Source organism: Oncorhynchus nerka, linkage group LG12, assembly GCF_034236695.1.
Source record: "Oncorhynchus nerka isolate Pitt River linkage group LG12, Oner_Uvic_2.0, whole genome shotgun sequence".
Classification (NCBI taxonomy): Eukaryota; Metazoa; Chordata; class Actinopteri; order Salmoniformes; family Salmonidae; genus Oncorhynchus; species Oncorhynchus nerka.
The window spans coordinates 50133837-50159504 of NC_088407.1; the positions used below are offsets into that span (position 1 = coordinate 50133837).

The 25668-nt window shown below is 44.1% G+C and overlaps 1 protein-coding gene across 1 annotated transcript in view; it reads left to right on the top strand.

Moving 5' to 3' along the window:
• rnf144aa (ring finger protein 144aa) overlaps positions 1-25668 on the top strand; it is a 63389-nt gene that overhangs the window by 24510 nt on the left and 13211 nt on the right. Inside the window, exons 3-6 of the mRNA XM_029675051.2 lie at positions 12565-12715; positions 18408-18512; positions 22319-22379; positions 25425-25644. Coding sequence (XP_029530911.1) covers positions 12581-12715; positions 18408-18512; positions 22319-22379; positions 25425-25644 — 521 coding nt within the window. The 5' untranslated portion in view covers positions 12565-12580. The remainder of the gene's footprint in view (positions 1-12564; positions 12716-18407; positions 18513-22318; positions 22380-25424; positions 25645-25668) is intronic.

The following is a 25668-nucleotide window of genomic DNA, read 5'->3' on the forward strand; positions in this document are numbered from 1 at the left end:
AGGTTTCTCAGTTGCCACCTGACGTCAACCTACAGTTGTTTAGGGAGCTGTGCATATGTTTTGGGCTCTACATGTGGGTTTACTTGCCAACATTTTGAAAGATTATTCAGATTATCAGCAGAAGATTCGAGGTCTGGTACTGGTACTCCCTGTATTAAAGCTCCGTTCTTGTGTATTTTATTGTATTCCTCTTGTGTTAGTTACTATTTTGTGTTATTTTTAACTGCATTGTTGGGGAAGGTTTGTGTGCAAGCGTTTCACTGTAAAGTGTACACCTGTTGTATTCGGCGCATGTGATACATACAATTTCATTTGAGGTAGTGGTCTGCTTTCGGGTCATAGCCACACCATGATTCCATCCAATCACCAGCTGAGTCAGACCTTCCTGCTTTAGCCCACGTAGCATTCCGTTTCCTTATGACGTCAGCTAGTTCATCTGAGAATGGCGTGCTGATCACACCCCTTGCGTTGCTAAATACATTGACACATTTTTATTCAATCATTTCATCTAAACTGCTCCCGTGCGACAACGAGCGTCTGCATAGCCAGGCACTAAAGTAAAACATAGTTGTATTTTGGATGCTTGGCGCGTTGCAAGTCCCGCCTCTCCCATCTCATTGGTTTTTATGAGCATATACCCATGTGGGTGATTGAAAGATGAACTGAGGTCCACACTCCAGTCCAGTTCGTAGTGGTAATGCACCTTAAAGTTGGTTGTCAACCGACATATAAAGTCTACAGAAGACGACGACGACTACTGCTGAAGGAGAGATTACAGTACTAGAAACTAACTAGGTTCCCCCTGTTATCTGTGGATTAAATGTCAGAGTAGAGAACAAAATTCCTCAAAGATCCAGAAAGAAATGACCTTTGTGCAGTTCAGCTAAAAATAACAACCCGATGTTTTATATCCCAGGACAAATTAGCTAGCAACAGCAAGCTAGCTAAATGTCCATGAATGTTTCATGTGTTTTGACCTGTCCCCAAATGTAATATAGTTTGTTCAGAGTTCGTTTTTGATATTTCAACCTGCGTGTCTTTTCTTGCATTGCCTTCTGGTGTGGGATGTACAAAAATCAACATGCACGTGTCCAGTCTAGACAGCATGTTAAGTGTTGTCGCTGCCCTTAACTCTGTGTTGTTTGAAAGGGGCATGCTTGTTGTATATATCCTGGAATGCTTTAGGGAAGTAAGAAAATGCTAATTCAACATGAGGGATGAATTCAACTCTATTCAAGGAAATGAGTATCAAAGTGCCTCCAGTTTCTCTTCATGATGGTACGTGGAGGTAGTTTAGGAATTGTGCCATCCCTTACACAAGAAACTGCATAGTGATCACTTGTATAATTAGCAAAAGCAACAGATGCATTAAAACGATGTGGGAGTGTTGATTTAAAATAAGGTCAATCAAAGATGATTTTAGAGGACAATTTGACACACATGAGCACCAAAGTGTCTCCTTATCTGTCTAGAGCAGGAATGGGCAACTTTGATGGGGGTGGGGGCAACAAAATCTGAACTCATCATTAGCGGCTGCAGTGGCTCGTGGGTCTGCATACCCACATCCATAAGCACACATGCAGTCAGAGCCGGCCTTAGTCCTTTTGGGGCCATAAGTGGGGGCCATACCTTGCGAGCCAAACATTTTTAGTGGCCCCCCGTCTTGAAAGCGGACTGATTTTATTGTAAATTTCCTGCAATTCTACACATTTTGCCATGGAGCGTAGAGAACATTTTGCAGTTTTAAAGCAAGTTTGCCGCAATTCTACTCATTTTGACATTGGGCGGAGAAAGAAATACTTGGGTTTTACAGCAGATTTTGCCAGACAAATGTTTGCAGTTTTTTATATGATACACTACATGGCCAGATCGTCAAATGTCTGCCCTGTTAGAGCTGCCCCGGTCAATTGAAAGTGCTGTTATTGTGAAGTGTGAACATCTAGGAGCAGAAAATTCTTAGGGCACACAAGCTCAGCATGAGCAATGCCAAGCGTCGGCTGGAGTGGTGTAAAGCTCGCCGCCGTTGGACTTGAGTAGTGGAAATGCCTTCTCTGGAGTGATGAATCACGTTCCACCAGCTGGCAGTCCGACAGACTAATCTGGGTTTGCCAGGAGAACGCTACCTGCGTAGTTCCAATTATAACATTTGGTGGGGGAGGAATAAGGGTCTGGGACTGTTTTTCTCATGGTTCGGGCTATGGCCCCTTAGTTACGTTGAAGGGAAGTCTTAACGCTACAGTATACAATGACATTCTAGATGATTCTGTGCTTCCAACTTTGTGGCAACAGTTTGGAGAATAACATTTCCTGTTTCAACATGACAATGCCCCTGTGCACAAAGCGAGGTCCATACAGAAATGGTTTGTCGAGATCGGTGTATGAAAGAACTTGACTGGCCTGCACAGAGCCTTAACCTCAACCCCATGGAACACCTTTGGATGAATTGGAACGCAGACTGCGACCTGGCCTAATTGACCAACATCAGTACCCGCAACAATTTCCCAACATCTCTCATGGAAAGCCTTTCCAGAAGAGTGGAGGCTGTTATAGCAGAAAAGGTGGGACCCATCTCCATATTAATGCTCATGATTTTGGAGTGAGATATTCATCTAGCAGGTGTCCACGTACTTCAGGCCATGTATTGTATTGGTGAGTGTGACTGACTAACAAAATCAATCTGGCCCCCCAGTTTTAAATTCAACCATGATTACTACAATTTTAGAGTCTAGCCAGCTAACTTACCAATCTAAAAAATACTTAGCTGACGTTGGCTAGTTGATTGACTGACATAACAAGAGTAATATCTCTACTGCTATAAACCAAATTTCGAAATTGCATCTTGTATATTCTAACACTTCAACAGTATTTAAATTCCCAACTGAGTTTTTTGGGGGGTTGGAATTGATCCGGGGACCTACCAAAGGGGGAATTGAATTGAAAGTTATATATCTCACCGGTGACAGCATCCAAGCAAGAGAAACACCGCCACTCTGTCTTTGTATGTGTAGGCCATCTATCTGATGCTGTCTGCTCAAAAAGATTGACATTGTTGCCACCCGTAGCATTGAATGCAAGGGGATCCAGCGAGCATTAGACCTCCCTTGATAACAAAAAAAAGTATAAAGCAATAGCCCATCAGCGTTGCGCTAAACTGAGTGAGCTCATCTGTGATTGGTCCTGGTGCATCCAAAACAAAGTGTCTTATTGTCTGGGCTTTTAGGCCTATATATCACATTGGCAAGGCATATGAACTATCACACACCGGTTGTAATATGTTTTTTTCCCCCCCTCTGGCTTCCTCAGTGCACCGCTACCGGAGTGGTGTTTGTCAGACCATGAGACATCCCGAAAAATAGGTATTCTCACTAAACGTCTGTAGCGTCCGAACGGTTTGACTTACAAAAGCTATTATGACCACTCTATGGAATGGGGAGATTCTCACAAATGTGTTTTGCTTTACGACCCGCAAAAGTGTCACGGCACCCATCTGAAGGTAACATGTTTCCGGTTTTTTAAAATGAATGGAAGTATGAAAGTTGTTTTGTGCTTACCCAAAAAAAGGGGTTAAATATTTCCTGACCTTTTCTTATATCTCCTAGATAAAGGACAAACACTTTAAAACCTTGTTTCTTATGGTTTCTTTTTGACTGTTTTTACATTGGATAAAAGGATATATCATGCACTGTATTTGAGGAACAATGGGAAAGTAATTCTGCTTTGAAAGTTGATGATAAACTTGTAACACCACTTTGAGAAAATGACCATTGAATGTTTTGGTACACCCACTGGAGAGCTCTTTTGTCTATACCCACATTAGGATATACAAATTTATGGTAGCGGCAACGTATGGCGTGTGTGTTAGGAGAGAGTTATGTGAATGTGCATAGAGGCACTGCAGATAGTGCTGATGACTGAACTGCCCCCAGCTAACATTAGGCTATAATTAGCATGCAAATGGATTGCTGATATAATATAACTACACAGATCATACACATAATGTTAGCGAGCCAGCCAGCCATCTAATGTCAGCTAGCTAGCTAACAGTGTGCTTTAACTTGGTCTTTTTGTTTAGACATGTAGCTAGCTCGCTAACAGTAAGAAATGGACATGTAACAATGAACCATAATCCCAACCCATGGAGTACTAGCAAAACAAACGGATTGTCATAGCTAGCTAAAGTTAACCAAATAGGTTCAATGTTAGCTAGCTAACATTAGGCTTTTACTAGCAATGTGAATGTCTTTCTGAGACAATATTACTACACAGATCATACACTTAACGCTAATGTTAGCTAGCGAGCCAGCCACCCAACATCAGCTAGCTAGCTAGCTAACAGTAAGATTTAACTTGAAATGAAAACAACTTTCTGACAAAATTTGAATTGTATAATATCTGAAACTGTAGCTCGACTCTTACCCGTAGACATGGATGAATGCTTCACGGCAAACCGCAACCCCTTTCATTAAATAAGACATCCTGTGTTCCATTTTGTTTGTACAGCTTGCTTGGCCCGTTGTGTCAAGTCACTCTGGTTCACACTGATTGTGTGCAATGCCATAAAAATCATAAAATATTTCTCCCATGGATGCCATGGTTGCCCATAGTTTTAAGATGTAATCCGGAGACAGGTGTTTTATACAACAGCCTTCTGTGTTCCCTTTTCGAATCCCTCTGCATTTGCAGTCAAACACCAGAATTGAATTCATCTCCATATCATACTATGCTTCTACCAGACATTCCACTCATTTCCAAACTCTGTCAATTTCTTCTGTGACAATGCTGTTGATCGCTGTTTCTTCCCCATCACTGTCATCAGAAGACTCTAAAATGTCTTCTTCAATTAAAATGTTTTTACCAAAATCAGGGATTTCCTCATTTTCAGAGTCAGAGAGTCAGCATGGTCCGATCGTCCTCCTGAAAGTAGTCCATCTGTAACGTTCTGGGTGTTGTGAGTGGGAAGTCAGGCGCAGGAAACAGAGCGTTCAATATAGTGCTCTTTTAATGCACACACGTTGAACAACAGCCTCCCCACGAAACACTGGGTGCTCATAACAAATGCCCCAGACACTGGGGACGAAAACTGTCCAGCAAACTCCACGAACATAAACCAACACGATCGTCTACACCAAACACAAAGGTTACAATAATTAATCCCACACAAAGAAACGGGTGGGCCGGCTGACTAATAAAGGCCAACTAATTACAACAAACTAAAACAGGTGATACCAGTAAACACATAAGGAGGGGGAGGAAAGAATCAGTGGCAGCTAGTAGGCCGGCGACGACGACCGCCGAGCACCACCCGAGCGGGAAGGGGAGCCACCTTCGGTCGAAGTCGTGACAGTACACAGTACCCCCCCCCCCCCCCCTCCCTCCAGCAGCGTGCCAACACCGGCCTCGACGTCGACCCGGAGGACGAGGCGCGAGGAAGAGGAGACCACTCCTCTCCCATCGGTCCATTCTCTCCATCATTTGATCCATAGCCGATCCGATGGAGGACGGTGGTATGGTGGAGAACCCGTTCCTCCATCGATGGGAGAGGGTTGGCCGCTGCTCCTGCTGACTCCATTTACCGGTGCGGGATTCTGTATCGTTCTGGGTGTCGTGAGTGGGAAGTCAGGCGCAGGAAACAGAGTTCAATATAGTGCTCTTTTAATGCACACACGGTGAACAACGGCCACCCCACGAGACACTGGGTGCTCAAAATAAATGCCCCGGACACGGGGGACGAAAACTGTCCAGCAAACTCCACGAACATAAACCAACACGTTCGTCTACACCAAACACAAAGGTTACAATAATTAATCCCACACAAAGAAACAGGCGGGCCGGCTGACTAATAAAGCCCAACTAATTACAACAAACTCAAAACAGGTGTAACCAATAAACACATAAGGAGGGGGAGGAAAGAATCAGTGGCAGCTAGTAGGCCGGCGACGACGACCGCCGAGCACCACCCGAACGGGAAGGGGAGCCACCTTCGGTCGAAGTCGTGACACCATCACAACTTATTCCCCACTGACCGTTGTCGATAGCGACTGATGAAACATTTTTGATACCTAAAGGGGTCCTAATATCCATAGTATGACCATCTTCAAACAATTCCATATGTCAGTTTAGACTTTTAAGAATGAACCTAGCCTGTTTGTCATTTTAGTTTTGTGGTTTGGACTCGAATGGGTTTTGGACTCTCACTATGATCACGACCTAATATGTGTTTGGTGTTGAGGAACTTCCAGTAAGTGGGAGCTTACAGAGGCTAATGTTCCTATTTGCACTTCATTGATACGGCCATTTGCGAGAGCAAAAAAATACTTTTCATTTCACTGCGTGATAAACCCAGAAACCATTTCACTGAAGGTTACATCATAAGCATGGTTCCAACCATCTCAACTGCCATTCATTCCCCCTCTGGCTGAATGCACACCAACCTTGTTGCTTCTTTTCACATTCCCTCCGCAGTGGAAGACGATGGATAACTCTCCTCAGAATGACAGCTTTCCTTTGATGCACTGCTCCAGAGTGTTCACTTCAGTAGGAAACAAGCACTTTCAGCAGTAATTCTATCACATCTATCTTTTTTTGTAGCTGTCTACCACAACCAACCGATGTTGGCACTAAGACTGCACTCAATGAGCTGTAGGCCATAAGCAAACTAGAAAATGCTCATCCAGAGGTGGCACTCCTAGTGGCTATGGTCTTTAATACAGGAAAACTTACATCCGTTTGACCTCATTTCTACCAGCATGTCACGTGCAACCAAAGGAAAAAACGGAGACCCGTACAAAGCTCGCCCTCCATTTGGCAAATCTGACCATAATTCTATCCTCCCGATTCCTACTTACAAGCAAAAACTAAAGAAGGAAGTACCAGTGACTCCTTCAATACGGAACTGGGCAGATTCTAAGCTAAGGACTGTTTTGCTAGCACAGACTGGAATATGTTCCTGGATTCATCTGATGGCATTGAGGAGTACACCACATCGGTCACCAGCTTCATCAATAAGTGCATCGATGACATCGTCCCCACAGTGTCCGCACATGCATACTCCAACCAGAAGCCATGAATTACAATTGTAAATGAGAACTTGTTCTCAACTTGCCTACCTGGTTAAATAAAGGTGAAATAAATAAAAAATTACAGGCAAAATCGGCATTGAGCTAAAGGGTAGAGCTGCCGCTTTCTTGGAGTGGGACACTAACCCGGACGTTTAAGAAATTCCACTATGCCCTCCGATGAACCATCAAACAGGCAAAGCGTCAATACAGGACTAAGATTGAATCCTACTAAACCGGCTCTGATGCTCGTTGGATGTGGCAGGGCTCGCAAACTATTATGGACTAAAAAGGGAAGCCCAAACGCGAGCTGCCCAGTGACATGAGCCTACTAGACGAGCTAAATTACTTCTATACGTGCTTCGAGGCATGCAACACTGAAGCATGCATCAGAGCACCAGCTGTTCCGGACAACTGTGTGATCATACTCTCCGTACCCTATGTGAGTAAGAACCTTCTATAACAGGTCAACATTCACCAGACGGATTACCAGGACGTGTACGCCAATTCGCATACCGCCCCAACAGATCCACAGATTATGCAATCTTTATTGCACTCCACACTGCCCTTTCCTACCTGGACAAAAGGAACACCAATGTGAGAATGCTGTTCTTTGACTAAAGCTCAGCGTTCAACACCATAGTGCCCTCAAAGCTCATCACTGAGCTAAGGACCCTGGGACTAAATACCTCCCTCTGCAACATGATCCTGAACTTCCTGACGGGCCGCCCCCAGCTGGTAAGGGTAGGCAACAACACGTCTGCCAGGCTGATCCTCAACCTGGTGGCCTCTCAGGCGTGTGTACTTAGTCCCCTCCTATACTCCTTGTTCACCCACAACTGTGTGACCAAGCATGACTCCAACACCAAGTTTGCAGATGACACAACGTTGGTAGTCCTGATCACTGACAACAATGAGACCGCCTATGGGGAGGAGGTTAGAGAGCTGGCAGTGTGTTGCCAGGACAACATCCTCTCCCTCAACGTGATGAAGACAAAAGAGCTGATCGTGGACTACAGGAAAAGGATTGCCAAGCACATCCCCATTCACATTGACGGGGCTGTAGTGGAGCAGGTTGAGAGCTTCAAGTTCCTTGGTGTCCACATCACCATCAAACTATCATACACCAAGACAGTTGTGAAGAAGGCACGACAACACCTATTCCCCCTCAGGAGACTGAAAATATTTGACATGGGTCCTCAAAGTTCTTCAACTCCACCATCGAGAGCATACTGACTGGTTGCATCGTCTCCTGGTATGGCACCTGCTCGGCCGAAAGGTGCTAAAGAGGGTAGGTTGTACGGCCCAGTACATCACTGGGGCCAAGCTTCCTGGACCATCCAGGACCTCTTTGCCAAGCAGTGTCAGAGGAAGGCCCTAAATATGGTCAAAGACTTCAGCCACCTTAGTCATAGACTGTTCTCTCTGCTACCACACGGCAAGCGGTACCAGAGTGTCAAGTCTAGGTCCAAAAGGCTCCTTAACAGCTTCTACCCCCAAGCCATAAGCCTGCTGAACTGAACAGGTAATCAAATGGCTACCCAGACTATATAGATTTGTTTTATGCTACTGCTACTCGAATTTGAACATCTATGCATTGTTGCTTTACCTCTACCTACATGTACATATTAACTCAATTACTTAGACTAACCTGTACCCCTGCACATTGACTCAGTACCTGTACTCCCTGTATATAGCCTCATTGTTATTTTATTGTGTTACTTATTTGTGATTTAATTATTTATTTATTTTTTTAAACTTTATTTAGTAAATATTTTCCTAACTTTTATTTTTTGTAACTGCATTGTTGGTAAGTAAGCATTTCAGGTAGGGTCTACACCTGTTGTATTCAGTGCATGTGACAAATAATTTGATTCCATCTCTAAGAAATCTTTGCATGTGTTTTTTTTTTTCTATTTTTGTTTTATTTATTTTTGTCCTTCAAATGTTGAATTGACCAGGGGCAGGTCATCAGTTGTTTAACAGCGCTTTGGTCTCTTTGAGAAAGTACCCCTATCCACCATCAAAGCCCCTGCATTTTGCATAAACGCACAACAACGGCTTGTGGCTTGGCCGTTTCACAAAAGTGAACCTGCGTTTGGAGTGTGGAGCACAGAGTGCATCCGCTCTGGGAGGCTGCAGTCATAAGCATTCTCTCACATTAGCCTAGGTAGAGTATAAATAGACCTTACGCAACCCAGTTTGATATGACATTATGTAATTACAGAGAAAGCTGCTAGGTTCACATGAGAGCCGTTCTTGACCAGTCTCCGTCTGCATCGCGGCCGAGTAGGCGTTTTAATATTGATATTAACGAGCGATGGCAGCGCCGTATCGCATCGATTCTAATGCAGAGCTCGGCTATTCCGTGGTCTCAATGGTAGAGGGCAGTGACAGACGGGTTGAGAACGAAAGGGAGTTTCGACGAGGCCTATTTGATGAAGTGTCATGTGCTTCTGCATATCATAACTCGGGTCATGGACTATCCATTTTGAAGATGACCCATTTCCCTCTGACGGAAGGTGAATTGTGTAGAGACCGTAGGGATACTGTAGCTCATTATAAACTGTACAGGATACGTAACACTTATAGATGGCCTACTTGGCTCGCTCATCTCAGAAAGGCCCACTGCTCCACTTTCCGTACAGCCCTACTCTCTACTGTACACATTCACTATCTCTATCTAGGCTGCTCACGTAATATGTTACGGAAGAGTTCAACGCTGACAGAGACAGAGATACACATTCTGTGCAGTAATAGTAACAGAATGATAGAACTTCCCTCAACCCCCCCTGGGACACTACAAAATGTAGACACACGCACAAAATCACACTCTGTTGTCAGAATCCCCTTATATATTAGTGTTATTTTTTTGCAGGCGCTAACCCCTGTTGCCAGGGGACAGATGTGGTTGGAAGCTTAGACTGCTACACCAGACTCTTCACTCCCACTCTGTTTAGTTCATCTATATGATAAGACTGGTAACTTCCTCGTCTAGCAGTGGTTCAACCATGTTCACTTACGGCACCCTGCGTATTGATTTGGTGCCGACATGTGATCTGCCAGACATGCGTTTCCTAAAGCAGGGAGCCGAGATCATGCATTTTGGTGTGTGTGTGTGTGTGTGTGTGTGTTTTGTGTGTTTTCGTTTCTCACTGAGCGATAATGGACCTCCTTGTAAATAATGCAGCGGTGGGAGTGCTCCCTTTCGCATTGCACCACCTTTTTATGTCAAGAAAGTCCTGCTCTTTTCCACTCGTCTGGCTCGCCTTAGGAAACGCTCCTTTGTCCTTCTTGACTCTCATTGTGAACCTTCGCCTAAGCAATACAGAGACGGTGGTGGAAACAACGGAGGAGGAAGCTTTATGGTACTGTGATTTATAGTACTGTATTATGGCCGTCCATCTACCTGGTACTACCGTGTAACAGACCACACAACCGCTTCAATGAGGCTCTCGCTGTAAAGACTGCCGTGTAAATGCACGTAGCATTTCGTCAATGATATGGCTATCTATAGTGCTAATGGGATTCCGTTCCCACTTGCTGCCGTCTCAGCTGGCCCTGGCAGGTATTCACTGAGCAGCCGGTGGGTCTTCTCTTGACACCGCCGGTCTGATTCTGTGTAGAGTACTGGCTTTTAGAGCTCCTGGCTAACCTCGCTGCCTGTCCTGATGAAAGCAGGCCCAGTGTACTACGCTAATGGATAGAGGGGAGGCTCTCCTCAAGCTCTCTTTCCCTCTCACACTCACACTCTCTCTCACACACACGCACACACAACCTGGTTGCCTCCACTGAGCTGAAGGGAAGACCAGAGTCCACAAATCAAGGGGAATCACTTTTTAATTAGGAAGTGCCCATTTCAGTTGCTTGCTATATCATTAGTATAATAATTTATCACATAATGATTCCCACAACTCTTCATCTTGTCTGTGTTGTCTCCATGTTTTTGCCTAGTAGACACAGGGTGGTTTTGGTGACTTCCCATGCAGCGTGTTGACCTTGTTGGCACACACTTACAATACCAGCACACTGTCCCTGTGGGCAACTCACACTGGCCAGTGTGTTGTCAGTCAGCCCCTAGCACAGGTCAGGACAAGTTATCTCCCCGCAGCACATGGAGACAGCGTTGGGCTGGCTTTCCTCATTCCCATCCCCCACAGCAGCCCCTCCCCCTTTCCCTCCTACTCCACCTCCTTCCCCTTTTAGGTTTCTGAGAGGGACACTATTCTGTTAGCTTTCACTTGCCTAAGCAGTAACTACTATTTATTTGGTCGGCCCCTCGTAATCTCCCTCGTCTCTCCCCCCCAGTTGCCTAGCAGCAATGGGAGAGTTTGACAGTGTTGACGTTGCCTGCATGGGGGCACTTCCTGTAAACATTCAGAGACATTAAGCCACTCTGTGCTCGCTCTCTCTCTCTCTCTCTTTCTGTGTCTCTCTATCTCGCCGCCTCCGCTCTCCTCCACAGTGGAAGAAAGGCAGTGGGAGTCAGAGTTGAGGTGGCCCAAAATAAACCCCTTTCTCCAAATAGAAAGGACATGACTGGAAAGGGAAAGTGTTATTTTAATATGAATGCTTTTATCGTATGGGGGAACAAGATGCTTGCTGCAGGACTGTTTGTTTTGAGATGTATTTATTTAGGGCTCTGTAAAATTGTGCTTATTTTTTTTTTTTTTACTGATTCCGTTTAGTTTTTTCCCAAAATTCAAATTTCTCCGTTTCGTTTTCCCAGGTTTCTGTTTTCTGAAAATCACAATTGTTAATAGAAAATCGATTAAATTGGATGTTCTAAGTCTACAACCAAGCTTAAACCACTTCAGGAGAACACTTTTGAGGTCTGGGAGAACTGAGAAATGTAGAAATGTAGAGTTGTCATTAGCATCATCGCTAACGGATTCTCGTTGCAGGAAATTTGAATCACTGTTCATATTTTATGATAAACTTGGGCAAATGTAATACATTTTTGCGGAAACACATTTCAGTTGAATGCGTTCAGTTGTACAACTGACTAGGTATCCCCGTTTCCCTACATGTTCAATGCATTTAGTTGATTCCCTACTAAGTTCAATGCTATTGTTGAATTCCGTTTTAATGTCTGGATTCCGTGATTCTGTCCGTGTTCTCCACATCACACATTTTAAAGGGCCCTAAATGGATTCTCTGTCTGTGAGCAACCAGAACAGAACGGAAATGATAGTTACTGAGCAGGGACATTTAGGCAAAGAGCTGGTGTCACTCTGCATTGGCCTGTGTCTCTAATGTGTCCTCACTTGGACACAACTCAGTAAGCCTTTTTGGCCAATGCATATTATCACAGTAAAATATGTGCATGCCTTGGATTAGGGACAGATCATGTATACATGCTCATATTGAGCTAGCTTCATTCACACCTCGTGAATATCATGTCCGTGTCCATTTTGTTGTCTGTGAAACAACAAACATTAGCCAACCTACATCTTTAACTCCCCTCGCTCTCTCTCTCTCTCTCTCTCTCTCTCTCTCTCTCTGTCAGCTCTGTGCCAGGCAAGATGACCACAGCCAGGTATCGGCCCACCTGGGACCTGGCACTGGACCCGCTGGTCTCCTGCAAACTCTGCCTCGGAGAGTTCCCGCTGGAGCAGATGACCACCATTACTCAGTGCCAGTGTGTCTTCTGTACACTAGTGAGTGCCCTTTCATCGTCTTTTACCCATCTTGTCAAAATGTCCTCTGTATGCATTAGGGCTGGCTCAGTAATCGTGTAACCGCCGATTTATGGATGAAGACCGTCATCAAAATTAAATCATCGGCATAACCATTTTTATGGATTACAAAATGTAATAAAAAATTCATATTCAAGTCAACAAACGGAGTAAAAAAAGTGAGCCTGGTTTACATCTATCAACTCAAATAAGGATGCAGAGTAGCAAAACTAGTCAGTTAACTAGTCACAAAGCAAAAACAGGTTTTTAGACATTTTTGCAAATGTATTAAAAATAAAAACTGATCACATTTACACAAGTATTCAGACCCTCTACTCAGTACTTTGTTGAAGCACCTTTGGCAGCAATTACAGCCTCAAATCTTCTTTGGTATGATGCTACAAGCTTGGCGCACCTATATTTGGGGAGTTTATTTGCCGCTGAAAAACATCCCCACGGCATGATACTGCCACCACCATGCTTCACCATAGGGCTGGTGCCAGGTTTCCACCAAATGTGACGCTTGGCATTCAGGCCAAAGAGTTCAATCTTGGTTTCATCAGACCAGAGAATCTTGTTTTCCATGGTTTGAGAGTCCTCTACATGCCTTTTGGCAAACTCCAAGCGGGCTGTCGTTTGCCTTTTACTGAGGAGTGGCTTCTGTCTGGCCACTCTACCAAGGCCTGATTTGGTGGAGTGCTGCAGAGATGGTTGTCCGTCTGGACGGTTCTCATCTCCACAGAGGAATTCAGAGTGACCATTGGGTTCTTGGTAACCCGATTGTTCAGTTTGGCCGGGCAGCCAGCTTTAGGACAAGTGTTGGCGTTTTCTAAACTTCTTCCATTTAAGAATGATTATTCCTGGGAACAATCATTGTTCTTGGGAACCTTCAGTGCTGCATAAATTTTTTGGTACCCTTCTGCAGATCTGTGCCTTGACACAATCCTGTCTCAGAGCTCAACGGACAATTTCATCAACCTCATGGCTTGGTTTTTTCTCTGACATGCACTGTCAACTGTGGGACCTTACATGGACAGGTGTGTCTTTCCATGTCATGTCCAATCAATTGAGTTTACCACAGGTGGACTCCAATCAAGTTGTAGAAACATCTCAAGGCTGATCAATGGAAACAGGATGCACCTGAGCTCAATTTCAAGTCTCATAGCAAAGGGTCTGAATACTAGGTATTTCTAAAAACCTGTTTTTGCTTTTTTCATTATGGGGTATTGTGTGTAGATTGAAGGGAAAAAAAACATAATTTTATACATTTTAGAATAAGGCTGTAACGTAAAAAAAATGTGTAAAAAATCACGGGGTCTGAATACTTTCCCAATGCACTGTGTGGGTGGGTGGGTGGGTGGGAGGGCCTAAGCTTGGCCGCAAGACATTAACTCAAAGCACACATCAAAATCCACAAAGAAATGGTTAATTGACCACAAAATCAGTCTCTGGATTTGAACCCCATTGAAAACCTGTTTTTAAAATAAAAAATGTTGAAGAGGGCACTCCATTAACACAGATGAAGGATATCAAGGATCTGGAAAGATTCTGTATAGCAAATTAGTAAGAATGTCTCACCCCATGTTCAAGAATGGCTTTTTCCCCTTTATTCAGATTACAACGTCTCACTTTCAGTTATTTGAAAAGGAAATCATCTCCAAAATATTGCTATTTTTAAAACAAGCCATAGACAGTTTGTTGAGATTTCAATTTAATCCACGAGAAAGGACCGAACAAATAATACAATCAATATTGTGGTTAAACTCAAATGTACTAATTGAAAAAAAAAAAAAAAAAGGTTTAATCTTCATAATTTATATCATAAATATGACTGGTGGAATTATGTCCCACATGCAGCTCAGGTTACACATTTTGGGGAATATTCAGAGGTGTAAACTTTCCATGGAAATATATGCAAATTAAGTTAGTAAATATTATGTTTTTGCATTGGATATATTTACCATATCATTTGGAGACAGAAACATAAACCTTTTACCTTATCATAAGTAGACATAATTGCAAATGATTAAATCCTTCCAATATATATTTTTTAAACGATTTAGTTACGAATTTAACTTTAATTAAATTAGTTGACTCTTCACATGAGATGATTTCACTGAAAAACAAAAGAAAGTGTATATTGAATGATCCCCAAAGGTCCGTCGCATCTCCCAAAAACGTTTTCAACATACATCTGTAAAATGATACTCAAGAAATGAAAGCTTTGGTTGTCTTCCTCTCAGGCTTCCATGTCTTCTCCCTGGACCTCCTCAATGTCCACCTCTTGAACATCAGACTATGAGGCCTCATCTTCACTGTCACTTTCCAACCTAGTTGAGGATGGCTCTTTGTCAGGCTCAAAAAGCCATACATTTGCCCGGATGGCCACCAATTTTTAAACCCTGTTGTCAACCTGTTGCGTGCTTTGGTGTGTATGTTCCCAAACAAGGACCAGTTGCGCTCTGAGGTGGCTGACGTTGGTGGGATTTGTAGGATGATCGAGGCAACAGGGGAAAGAGCCTCAGATCCACAAAGTCCCTTCCACCAGGTGGCTGATGAGATATGTTGGCACGACTGCCATATTATATCTCCATCCCAAAGCCCTTGCTTGGAAGTGTACTTCGCCAGACTGCCAAGAACCTTGCCCTCATCCAGGCCAAGATGGTGAGACACGGTAGTGATGACACCATAGGCCTTGTTGATCTCTGCACCAGACAGGATGCTCTTGCCTGCATACTTTGGGTCCAACATGTACATTGTGGCTAATACCTAGGATAGGATAAAGTAATCCCTCTCACCCCCCCTCCCCCTGAAAAGATTTAGATGCACTACTGTTCCACTGGAGGTCATAAGGTGAATGCACCAATTTGTAAGTCGCTCTGGATAAGAGCGTCTGCTAAATGACTTAAATGTAAATGTAAATGTGGCTTATATGGGCTTCAGGCAGAAGTCTTCATGCTTTTTGATGTATTTCAGAACTGCAGTTTCATCTGCTTGGAGCAACAGTGAAGTGGGCAGGGCAGTATGGATTTCTTCTCTTACATCTGCAAGCAGAGTCTGAACATCAGACAGGATAGCATTGTCTCCATGCAATGGCTACTGCTATAGGTTTCAGGAGTTCAAGGCTGCTTACCACTCTCTCCCATAATACATCATCCAGGAGGATCCTATTGATGGGGCTGTCCATATCGGCAGACTGTGATATGGTCATTTCTTCGAGAGACTCCTTCCCCTCCAGGAGACTGTCAAACATGATGACAACACCACCCCAACAGGTGTTGCTGGGCAGCTTCAATGTGGTGATCTTATTCTTCTCACTTTGCTTGGTGGGGTAGATTGCTGCTGTAACTTGATGACCCTTCACATACCTAACCATTTCCTTGGCTCTCTTGTAGAGTGTAGCCCTTGTATTCATTGCCATGATGTCCATGAGGAGCAGAGTCAATGCATGAACAGCACAGCCAATGGATGGCTGGACTCTTTCACTTGAGACCAAGCAGCCTTCATGTTCGCAGCATTGTCTGTCACCAGTACAAATACCTTCTGTGGTCCAAGGTCATTGATTACTGCCTTGAGCTCATCTGCAATGTAGAGACTGGTGTGTCTGTTGTCCCTTGTGACTGTCCTCTTGTAGAATACTGGTTGAGGGGGGGGAAATTATGTAGTTAATTATTCCTTGCCCACCCATCAGAGATGACTGCAATAGTCTACTTTCTCTATGATTTTCTTGACCTTCACTTGAACTCTGCATCCAGCAACTGAGTAGATAAAGCATGTCTGGTTGGAGGGGTGTATGCTGAGCGAAGAACATTCAGAAATCTCTACCAATACACATTGCCTGTGAGCATCAGAGGTGAACCAGTTGCATACACAGCTCGAGTAAGACATTCATCAGCATTTCTCTGACTGCGTTCCTCCATTGAGTCAAAATAACGTCTGATTCCAGGAGGACCATGAGCTGTTGCTGTCGATAAGGTGTCTGATTCATCCTTTTCACCTCGAATAGAAGTAGAGGGACTTTTGTCAGAGGTTGCTAGTTGTGATCGCTGAGGCAACTTTATGCACTTGGCCAGATGATTCTGCAGCTTTGTTCCATTCTTCACATGATTTGGCACAGTATTTGCAAATGTACAAAGCTTTTCCTTCTACATTAGCTGCAGTGAAATGTCTCCACACATCAGATGGTGCCCGTGGCATTTTCATGTTAAGATTAGAAAAAAAACATGTATGGAAACAGGTCCAATTAACACTCCTCAGTTAGTAGACTCAAGCAAGCTAAAACCCACATGGCAGCAAAAAATAATTAGCAGACATTGTTAACAAGTTAGAAATGATTTAAACACACTTTGCTGTAGGCTACTATTTACTAGTTAACAAAAATCATGTATGTCATATAAAATATATTCAAGGCTCAGTGTCTTTATCCTCACAGGGTGAGGCTGCTGGAGTATTAGAAACAGGCGATCCAATCATTTTGATAATACTTTTTAAACAATCTCTTTCTCTGAGCAATTGTATTAATATAAAATAATGTGCATACAATACAATGCATCTCAGTATTAGTATTATTTATTTTATGCAGTCTTTTTTTGCTCATCTTTATCAAGGGATCCAATCATTCCGGACCCCACTGTACCTCACATACTTAGTCAATACTTAGATCTAGGACCTATTGGGAGTGAGCAACTCCTACACACGTAAGTGCATGGTCCGCCTACCAGGGTAAATCTGAAATCTCACTGCAACTTTAAATCCCTTCTCGACTTCCTGATCTTGCTATTTTGTTTGCATTGCATGTACAGAAATATAACTTGTATCTTCCAGTGTTTACATGTCATTAAACTACACTGAACTACCATTTCTCCTGCAGTCAATCTGGACTGATGTCCGGTTGCATGAATTCAGAGAGACAAATGGACATTTGACCTGACAAGCAAGCTGGTACCACAGCCATGACTCTGCCAGCATGGGAAATGTCTAAACATGCTTGAAAACTCAGCCCCTCTTATCCCTCCGCCTGAATATGAATCATGCTATTTTTCTCGCCACTCGGTGTTTGGAGAGTGGGAGAAAAACAAAACATGAAAAACCATTTGTTTTCCCGAACCATAAAAATAATCATAAAAAGTCAATAACTCAGTGATAAATATCAAGTGTGCTGTACTTGTTTTACGACAATGGCCTATTTGAACAGTGACGCATCGTGCCATTAACAGATTCTGATTATACCATTCCTGTTCACTGGAGCTCAATCATAGCTATGAAAAGAGCAATGGCTTTTAGTTTGGGAGTAAACTAATGTTCACTGCAGTTGCTTATAGGGAATAGACAGGATTTGTACCACAATGCAAGCGTACATCTTGTAGTTGAGAGGAGCCTTAGTTTAGAAGTCCCTCTATCGTTTTCTCATTCATTTAAAAAAATACTTTCATTAGGATGTTATGTGGTTAGCGTGCTTCTCTTCAGCTAAGCAGACACTGTACATAAAGAAATGGATAGCAGAATGAATAGTCAATGCCAAAAGCAGAGAACATCTACTGTGTTTCAGAGAGGGAGAGGCACAGTGGAGTTTGTCATCGCACCACACAATATGCCTACACATTTTCTGATTGACTGCATGGCCATAGAATGAGGTCAATGTTATGCTCCCCCCCCCCCCCTTTTTTTCTTTCAGTGCCTGAAGCAGTATGTGGAACTCCTGATCAAAGAGGGCCTTGAAACTGCAATTAGCTGTCCAGACTCTGCCTGTCCAAAACGAGGACACTTGTTGGAAAATGAGGTATTATTTCCAACTATTTGTATTTTACTGTTAATCCTTTGATTCGAGGGGAAGATATAATTATGATATTGATACATTGAACGAGAAACAGTACCCTCACACTTCAGCTGGCGCTTATTTCCAGTGAACAGTTGCTTAATTGTAGTAAAACCTTTCTTACATCCGAACACGCACATACACATCTTCATAATTCATTTGAGTGAATTCATGATCACAATACACAAAGTTGTGGCAAGTTGGAGGATAATTGCATATGATTTTACTGGACTTGATGCTTGCATTTTACAGCAACAAAACAGAATCCATGCAGAATTGACAGACGTTTCTTTCATAAAATGTGTTCGTATCAAGACGACAACAGGGAGGTTACACAGACACAACACAACAGTCATGATCGAGGATGGGGAAACTAGCCTGAGGGCCAATCTGGTTTGTGCTATCACATCAACTTCTTGTCATTCATTGTCATGCCATTGATCGGCTTGACATTGAGCAATGGAGTTGGCAAGAACAAACAGATCCGGGACCTGGCTCTGACTATTTCATAGTGAGGCACAATGCATTGCATGTATACCATCAGATCATCAAGGAAAACCATGTGACCAAAGCCCCTCATCTTCACCATTCTTTGGTAAAGCCTTAAGGGAACACTAGTCGCCACAGAAGAGGATTTTCTGTGTGTCGTTGTGGTGGATGAAGAACAAAAAGGGGCGGTCGGCTTTGAAGGTGTGTACTTTAGGTTTCCAAAAAGAAGAAAAGAAGTACTATTATTCAAACAAGCTAGTGGTGATGGCAGCTGGCCTTTCTGCACTGCTCGTTCACGTCTACAAAGGCCTTTTTCACCACTCCAGCCAACTGCAGGTCGTCAGCGGGCGACGTGCCTGAGAAGTCGCTAGACCAGTCTAAGGTGTCAACTGAAAGTGGACGTTGATTGTCATTTTCATATTTTCCACAGGCAGTTTCTAAATGTTGCTCACTTTGAACCTGATCTTCTCAGTCAATGGACTCCTCAAATGCCTCTCTCCACTTGCCCTTGAAGTAGATTGCAGTCACCAACACTAGTTTTGTTAAATAGTTGAAAGTCCCCTCCCGTCAAGTAATTCATTTTACACTCTATTTCTCCACCCAGCTTTATACGTACCCCCCTTTGCAGCCTCTGCACTGGGCCTCCAACTCGGTGCCGTAGTACTTCTTGCTTTCACTGAGGAAAGCCTCAGCAAACTGATAAGACTGCTCTCCTTACAGATGGTTGGCCAGGCTCAGTGCGTATGGAGCTCCCCCTTTGTTCAGCACAGACAGATGATCCTCTTCCATCTACAGACAATACCCCATAATGACAAAGCAAAAACTTCAACGTTGTTGAAGCACCTTTGGCAGAGATTACAGCCTTGAGTCGTCTTGGGTATGACGTTACAAGCTTGGCACACCTGTGTTTGGGGAATTTCTCCCTGTCTTCTCTGCAGATAATCTCAAGCTCTGTCAGGTTGGATGGGGAGCGTCGCTTAACAGTTATGTTCAGGTCTCTCCATAGATGTTCGATCGGGTTCAAGTTCGGGCTCTGACCACTCAAGGACATTCAGAGACTTGTCCCGAAGCCACTCCTGCGTTGTCTTGGCTGTGTGCTTAGGGTTGTTGTCCTGTTGGAAGGTGAACCTTTGCCCCATTCTGAGGTCTTGAGCATTCTGGAGCAGATTTTCATCTAGGATCTCCTAGTACTTTGCTCAATTTATCTTTCCCTCAAACCTGACTAGTCTCCCAGTACCTGCCGCTGAAAAAGCATGATGCTGCCACCACCATGCTTCACTGTAGGGATAATGCCAGGTTTCCTCCAGACGCGACCCTTGGCATTCAGGCCAATGAGTTTAATCTTGGTTTCATGAGACCCAGAGAATCTTGTTTCTCATGATCTGAGACTATTTTAGGTGCCTTTTGGCAAACTCCAAGCGGGCTGTCTTACATTTTACTGAGGAGTGGCTTCCGTCTGGCCACTCTACCATAAAGGTCTGATTGGTGGAGTGCTGCAGAGATGGTTGTCCTTCTGGGAGGTTCTCCCATCTCAACAGAGGAACTCTGGAGCTCTGTCAGAGTGACCATCGGGTTCTTGGTCACCTCCCTGACCAATGCCCTTCTCCCCTGATTGCTCAGTTTGGCCCAGGAGGCCAGCTCTAGGAATAGTCTTGGTGGTTGCATACTTCTTCTATTTAAGAATGATGGAGGCCACTGTATTCTTGGGGACCTTCATTTCTGCAGACAGCTCTACGGACAATTCCTTCGACCTTGTTTTTTTCCCTGACATGCGCTGTCAACTATGGGACCTTGTATAGGCAGGTGTGTGCCTTTCCAAATCATGTTCAATCAATTGAATTTACCACAGGTGGACTCCAGTCATGTTGTAGAAACATCTCAAGGATGATCAATGGAAACAGGATACACCGGAGCTCAAGTTTCAGTCTCATAGCAAAGAGTTTGAATACCTATGTCAATAAGGTATTTCTGTTTAAAAATGTATACATTTGCAAACATTTCAAAAAAAAATATTTTTTTCACTGTCATTGAGGTATCGTGTGTAGATTGATATATTTTTTTTTACATTTGATTTGTTTTAGATTACAGCTGTAACGTTATATAATGGGGGAAAAAGTCACGGGGTCTGAATACTCTCAGAATGTACTTTAGGTAAAAATAATACATATTTAAGTATTTTCTTTTCCTCCATATTTACAGTTAGTATGGTAGTTATTTACACATGGAGTGGAACGTTCCAATTTAAAGGGATAGTTACAGAAATAGTTAGTCTCCTTACCTTTAAACTTGTATGGGCCAAGATTCATTTAGATTAATTCACTCTTCAGATGTATTTACTAAGCCGCTGCTATCAACTGCTAATATTAGCATTGATGACCAAAACCAATGAATTTCAAGTGGCCGTCGTGGATTTGAAAGACATAAAAAAATATATCAGGGATTAGTGTCTTTCCTGGCCCAATATACTTATTTACTTTTTATTGATATTTAGACCTTTTGAACATGTTCAATGACTATGAACATATAGGTAATGTATGTGCTTTATTTAGATGACAGAAAACTCCTAACACGGCCTCAAAGACCTCCACATCCATTCCAGAGGCCTCAGGCTGCAGAAGGACCGTGTTTTTAATTGGGATCCCTTGCCGAGCAGACATTAGCCCTCTCTGTGAATATCGCTCTCCGTCTTTTCCAAACCCACCTGCACAAACCAGTCTGGCTTAGCTCCGTCTCAGCTCTGGCCCACCTTCGAGACGTGTCGGCGTGTTTCATACAGAGTGGACGGGCCCCGCTCGCCTGTGTCCTTCCCCGATTTGAGGTCAATCCGAGGTCACTGCGCCTCACCTCTCACTCTCTGTTTCGGAGGCCGGCGGCATGGCCGTATGTTTCCAATCAATCAAAGTCACTGGCCTTTTACTGGGACCCCGGCTTGTCACACCAGTCAGAGACGAGGCGTCTCTCATCCAGACGCTGTGACAGATAAGTCTTTGACTCATAATTGACTGTTCTCACACTCAACCCCCCCCACGAATGTTATTTTCATCATTGCATAATGACTACATTTAACCTTTTAGTATATGTAGCCAGTATGCAAATATACCTCTCACGGAACATGTGAATAAAACCGGTGGGCTAGTCCTAATTACGCTGAAATTGAGTGGGGTTTTGTAATTGATCATCTTCAGACTGTAGTGTGGCTGAAAGCATCGTGTCCTGTATTCGTTTGGTAAGCTATCACAAGGGCATTATGTTCCTAACTCTCCCTCTTCTTTCTCCTGCAGATTGAGTGCATAGTGGCTACAGCGATTATGCAGAGATACAAGAAGCTGCAGTTTGAGAGGGGTAAGTGGGAGAGTAACCGCACTGACTGCATCACTGCTCATAGACGTGTGGGGAGTGTAGGTAATTGAGCTCCCACCTGGCTCCCTTGTCTCCCCACACCATTTAGTATTTATTAGGGATCCCCATTAGCTGCTGCCAAGGCAGAAACGACTCTTCCTGGAGTCTAATATCAATTTGACCTGGAGGACAATGACAGCCCTCTACCTTTTCTTGTTGTGTTCTGATTTAGGCTACATTCTGTATCAAAGTTTAACACGGCCACCATCAAAGATGCATGAGGGGAAAGCCTTTTCAGGTACATTTAAAGTGATGTTAATCGGACCGGTAGTGCTATATCATGACCTACACTGTGTCTGGCTGGGGAATGTATATCTATACAGTATGTCTGTCTAAATGTCCTAATTCAAAGCCTTTAATATTTAGTCCCTGTGTTCGGTTATGAATTCATTATCTGTGGTTGTCTGTCTGTATATTTAATAAGGTCGTAAAAGTCTCACTGAGGAGTGTTAGGGGGTGCCTTTCTGCTGTGAATGGCGTATGGCTGGGCGGTATACCTAAATGCACTGTAGACCGGTATTGATGCACAAACCGGTTTGTGTTTTTACTTTACCTTATATAACGATATTTCAATGTTTGGTTTGTTAAACGCCCGGCTCTTCGATGGTGAAATAATGTCCGTTATTGTTGTTTCCCCCGTTTGCTACTTGAGTCGTCTCTTTCCTTTCACACACACCATTCCCCGCCCCCTGTCATTCAAGGAGAGCAGTTTTTGCGCTACCACGAGTCGCAACAACCACTCGCAGTCAGTCTTCATGGTCAATGCTGCAGATCTGGCTAGTCAGCAAGCTAAATGTACTTAGTCAGAGCAATGATACCAGTGCTGTTGTAGGCCTACATCAGCATGTTTGCACAATGGTATATTCTAAATAAGAGAGGAATAGGCAAAGCATGGACATTTTAGCTACATCAAAGCAACAGTAAGATTTAACATTTACATTTAAGTCATTTAGCAGACGCTCTTATCCAGAGCGACTTACAAATTGGTGCGTTCACCTTAAGACATCCAGTGGAACAGCCACTTTACAATAGTGCATCTAAATCTTTTAAGGGGGGTGAGAAGGATTACTTTATCCTATCCTAGGTATTCCTGAAAGAGGTGGGGTTTCAGGTGTCTCCGGAAGGTGGTGATTGACTCCGCTGTCCTGGCGTCGTGAGGGAGTTTGTTCCACCATTGGGGGGCCAGAGCAGCGAACAGTTTTGACTGGGCTGCGCGGGAACTGTACTTCCTCAGTGGTAGGGAGGCGAGCAGGCCAGAGGTGGATGAACGCAGTGCCCTTGTTTGGGTGTAGGGCCTGATCAGAGCCTGGAGGTACTGAGGTGCCGTTCCCCTCACAGCTCCGTAGGCAAGCACCATGGTCTTGTAGCGGATGCGAGCTTCAACTGGAAGCCAGTGGAGAGAGCGGAGGAGCGGGGTGACGTGAGAGAACTTGGGAAGGTTGAACACCAGACGGGCTGCGGCGTTCTGGATGAGTTGTAGGGGTTTAATGGCACAGGCAGGGAGCCCAGCCAACAGCGAGTTGCAGTAATCCAGACGGGAGATGACAAGTGCCTGGATTAGGACCTGCGCTGCTTCCTGTGTGAGGCAGGGTCGTACTCTGCGGATGTTGTAGAGCATGAACCTACAAGAACGGGCCACCGCCTTGATGTTAGTTGAGAACGACAGGGTGTTGTCCAGGATCACGCCAAGGTTCTTAGCGCTCTGGGAGGAGGACACAAGTTGTTGGAGTTGTCAACCGTGATGGCGAGATCATGGAACGGGCAGTCCTTCCCCGGGAGGAAGAGCAGCTCCGTCTTGCCGAGGTTCAGCTTGAGGTGGTGATCCGTCATCCACACTGATATGTCTGCCAGACATGCAGAGATGCGATTCGCCACCTGGTCAAAGGAAAGATACCATTTATTTTATGTAGCATTCATTATGGTCCACTGGGAAACACTGACCAACACTTTGGTTCCTTCCCTGTCCCAATAGCCTTGTTTTTTTCACTATTCAAAGTGCCTATTATATTCCAACTTTTGTTTGAAGTTTCATTGAACAGTATAAAACAATCAGAATGGACAAAGCCCCATTAAAAAAAAACAACAACAACACTTAGAATGTATGTGTTGCCACCCTAGGGTCATACGCTACTCATAAAGCACATTTATAACTTTTATTATTAACAAACCTCAAATACCATCACAAATGTGAATAATATTGTGATTATGATATGTGCTAATCTGTGACATGGGGTTCCCACGCTAACCTCAGCCAGACTTGCACACCCACTCTATATGGCATGTGCCTCGAAGGTACTCCACCCACCCAAAGGCACAAACACAGACACACATTGTGGACACACAGGGATGGAGAGTCGCACAGACAGGGGGGCAGGGGGCTGCCATTTTGGTTCAACAGCAACAGACTGAGGAACATGCGAGAGTCAACAGAACAGAGCCATGTGATGGCAAGCAGTGTGTGTTAGTCATTGGGACTGGATGGATGGACTTGTTTTGTAGCCACAGACCAAACATTGAGTGTCTGCCAACTTTGTTTTAGTTTGGTAGAAGCACATTTAAATAGGGTGATTGTAGAAAAAGAGATGTTGATTTAGCTGCTGTGTTAGGGAGCACCAACTGATCTGTGTGTGCATATGTCAAATGACACTTGTGCTTGCGAGAGTATGTACTTGTGCATGGGTCAAAAACATGAAATAAAAATATGTTTTATTAATAGACACGAAACAAGACAACAATCAACAGTAAAGTAGTAAACCACGTCTGGCACATAGCACCTATGTCTCTGTGTTAACACACACACACACTTTCTGATTTGCAATGGCTTTTTGCCCAAATTACAGATGGATATCCATCTGAAAGTGTGTGTGTGTGAACACAGAGACAATCACCTCGTGACCTCCTGTCTCCTCATGACCTGTCACCATGCTTTGGAAGCAGTCACTGTATGCAGTACTGTTGGTGGTGACACCTGGTTTTGTGCCACCACAGAGGTGCTTCTGGACCCGTGCCGGACGTGGTGCCCATCGTCGTCGTGCCAGGCAGTGTGCCAGCTGAAGGAGATGGAGGTGGCGCAGCCCCAGCTGGTGAAGTGTGCCGTGTGCACCCTGGAGTTCTGCTCGGCCTGCAAGGCTAACTGGCACCCCGGGCAGGTCTGCCCACCCCAGGAGAACAACCTGCCCATCACCGCTTTCCTACCCGGAGAGACCAGGTATGGAACTGAACCGTCTCCTCT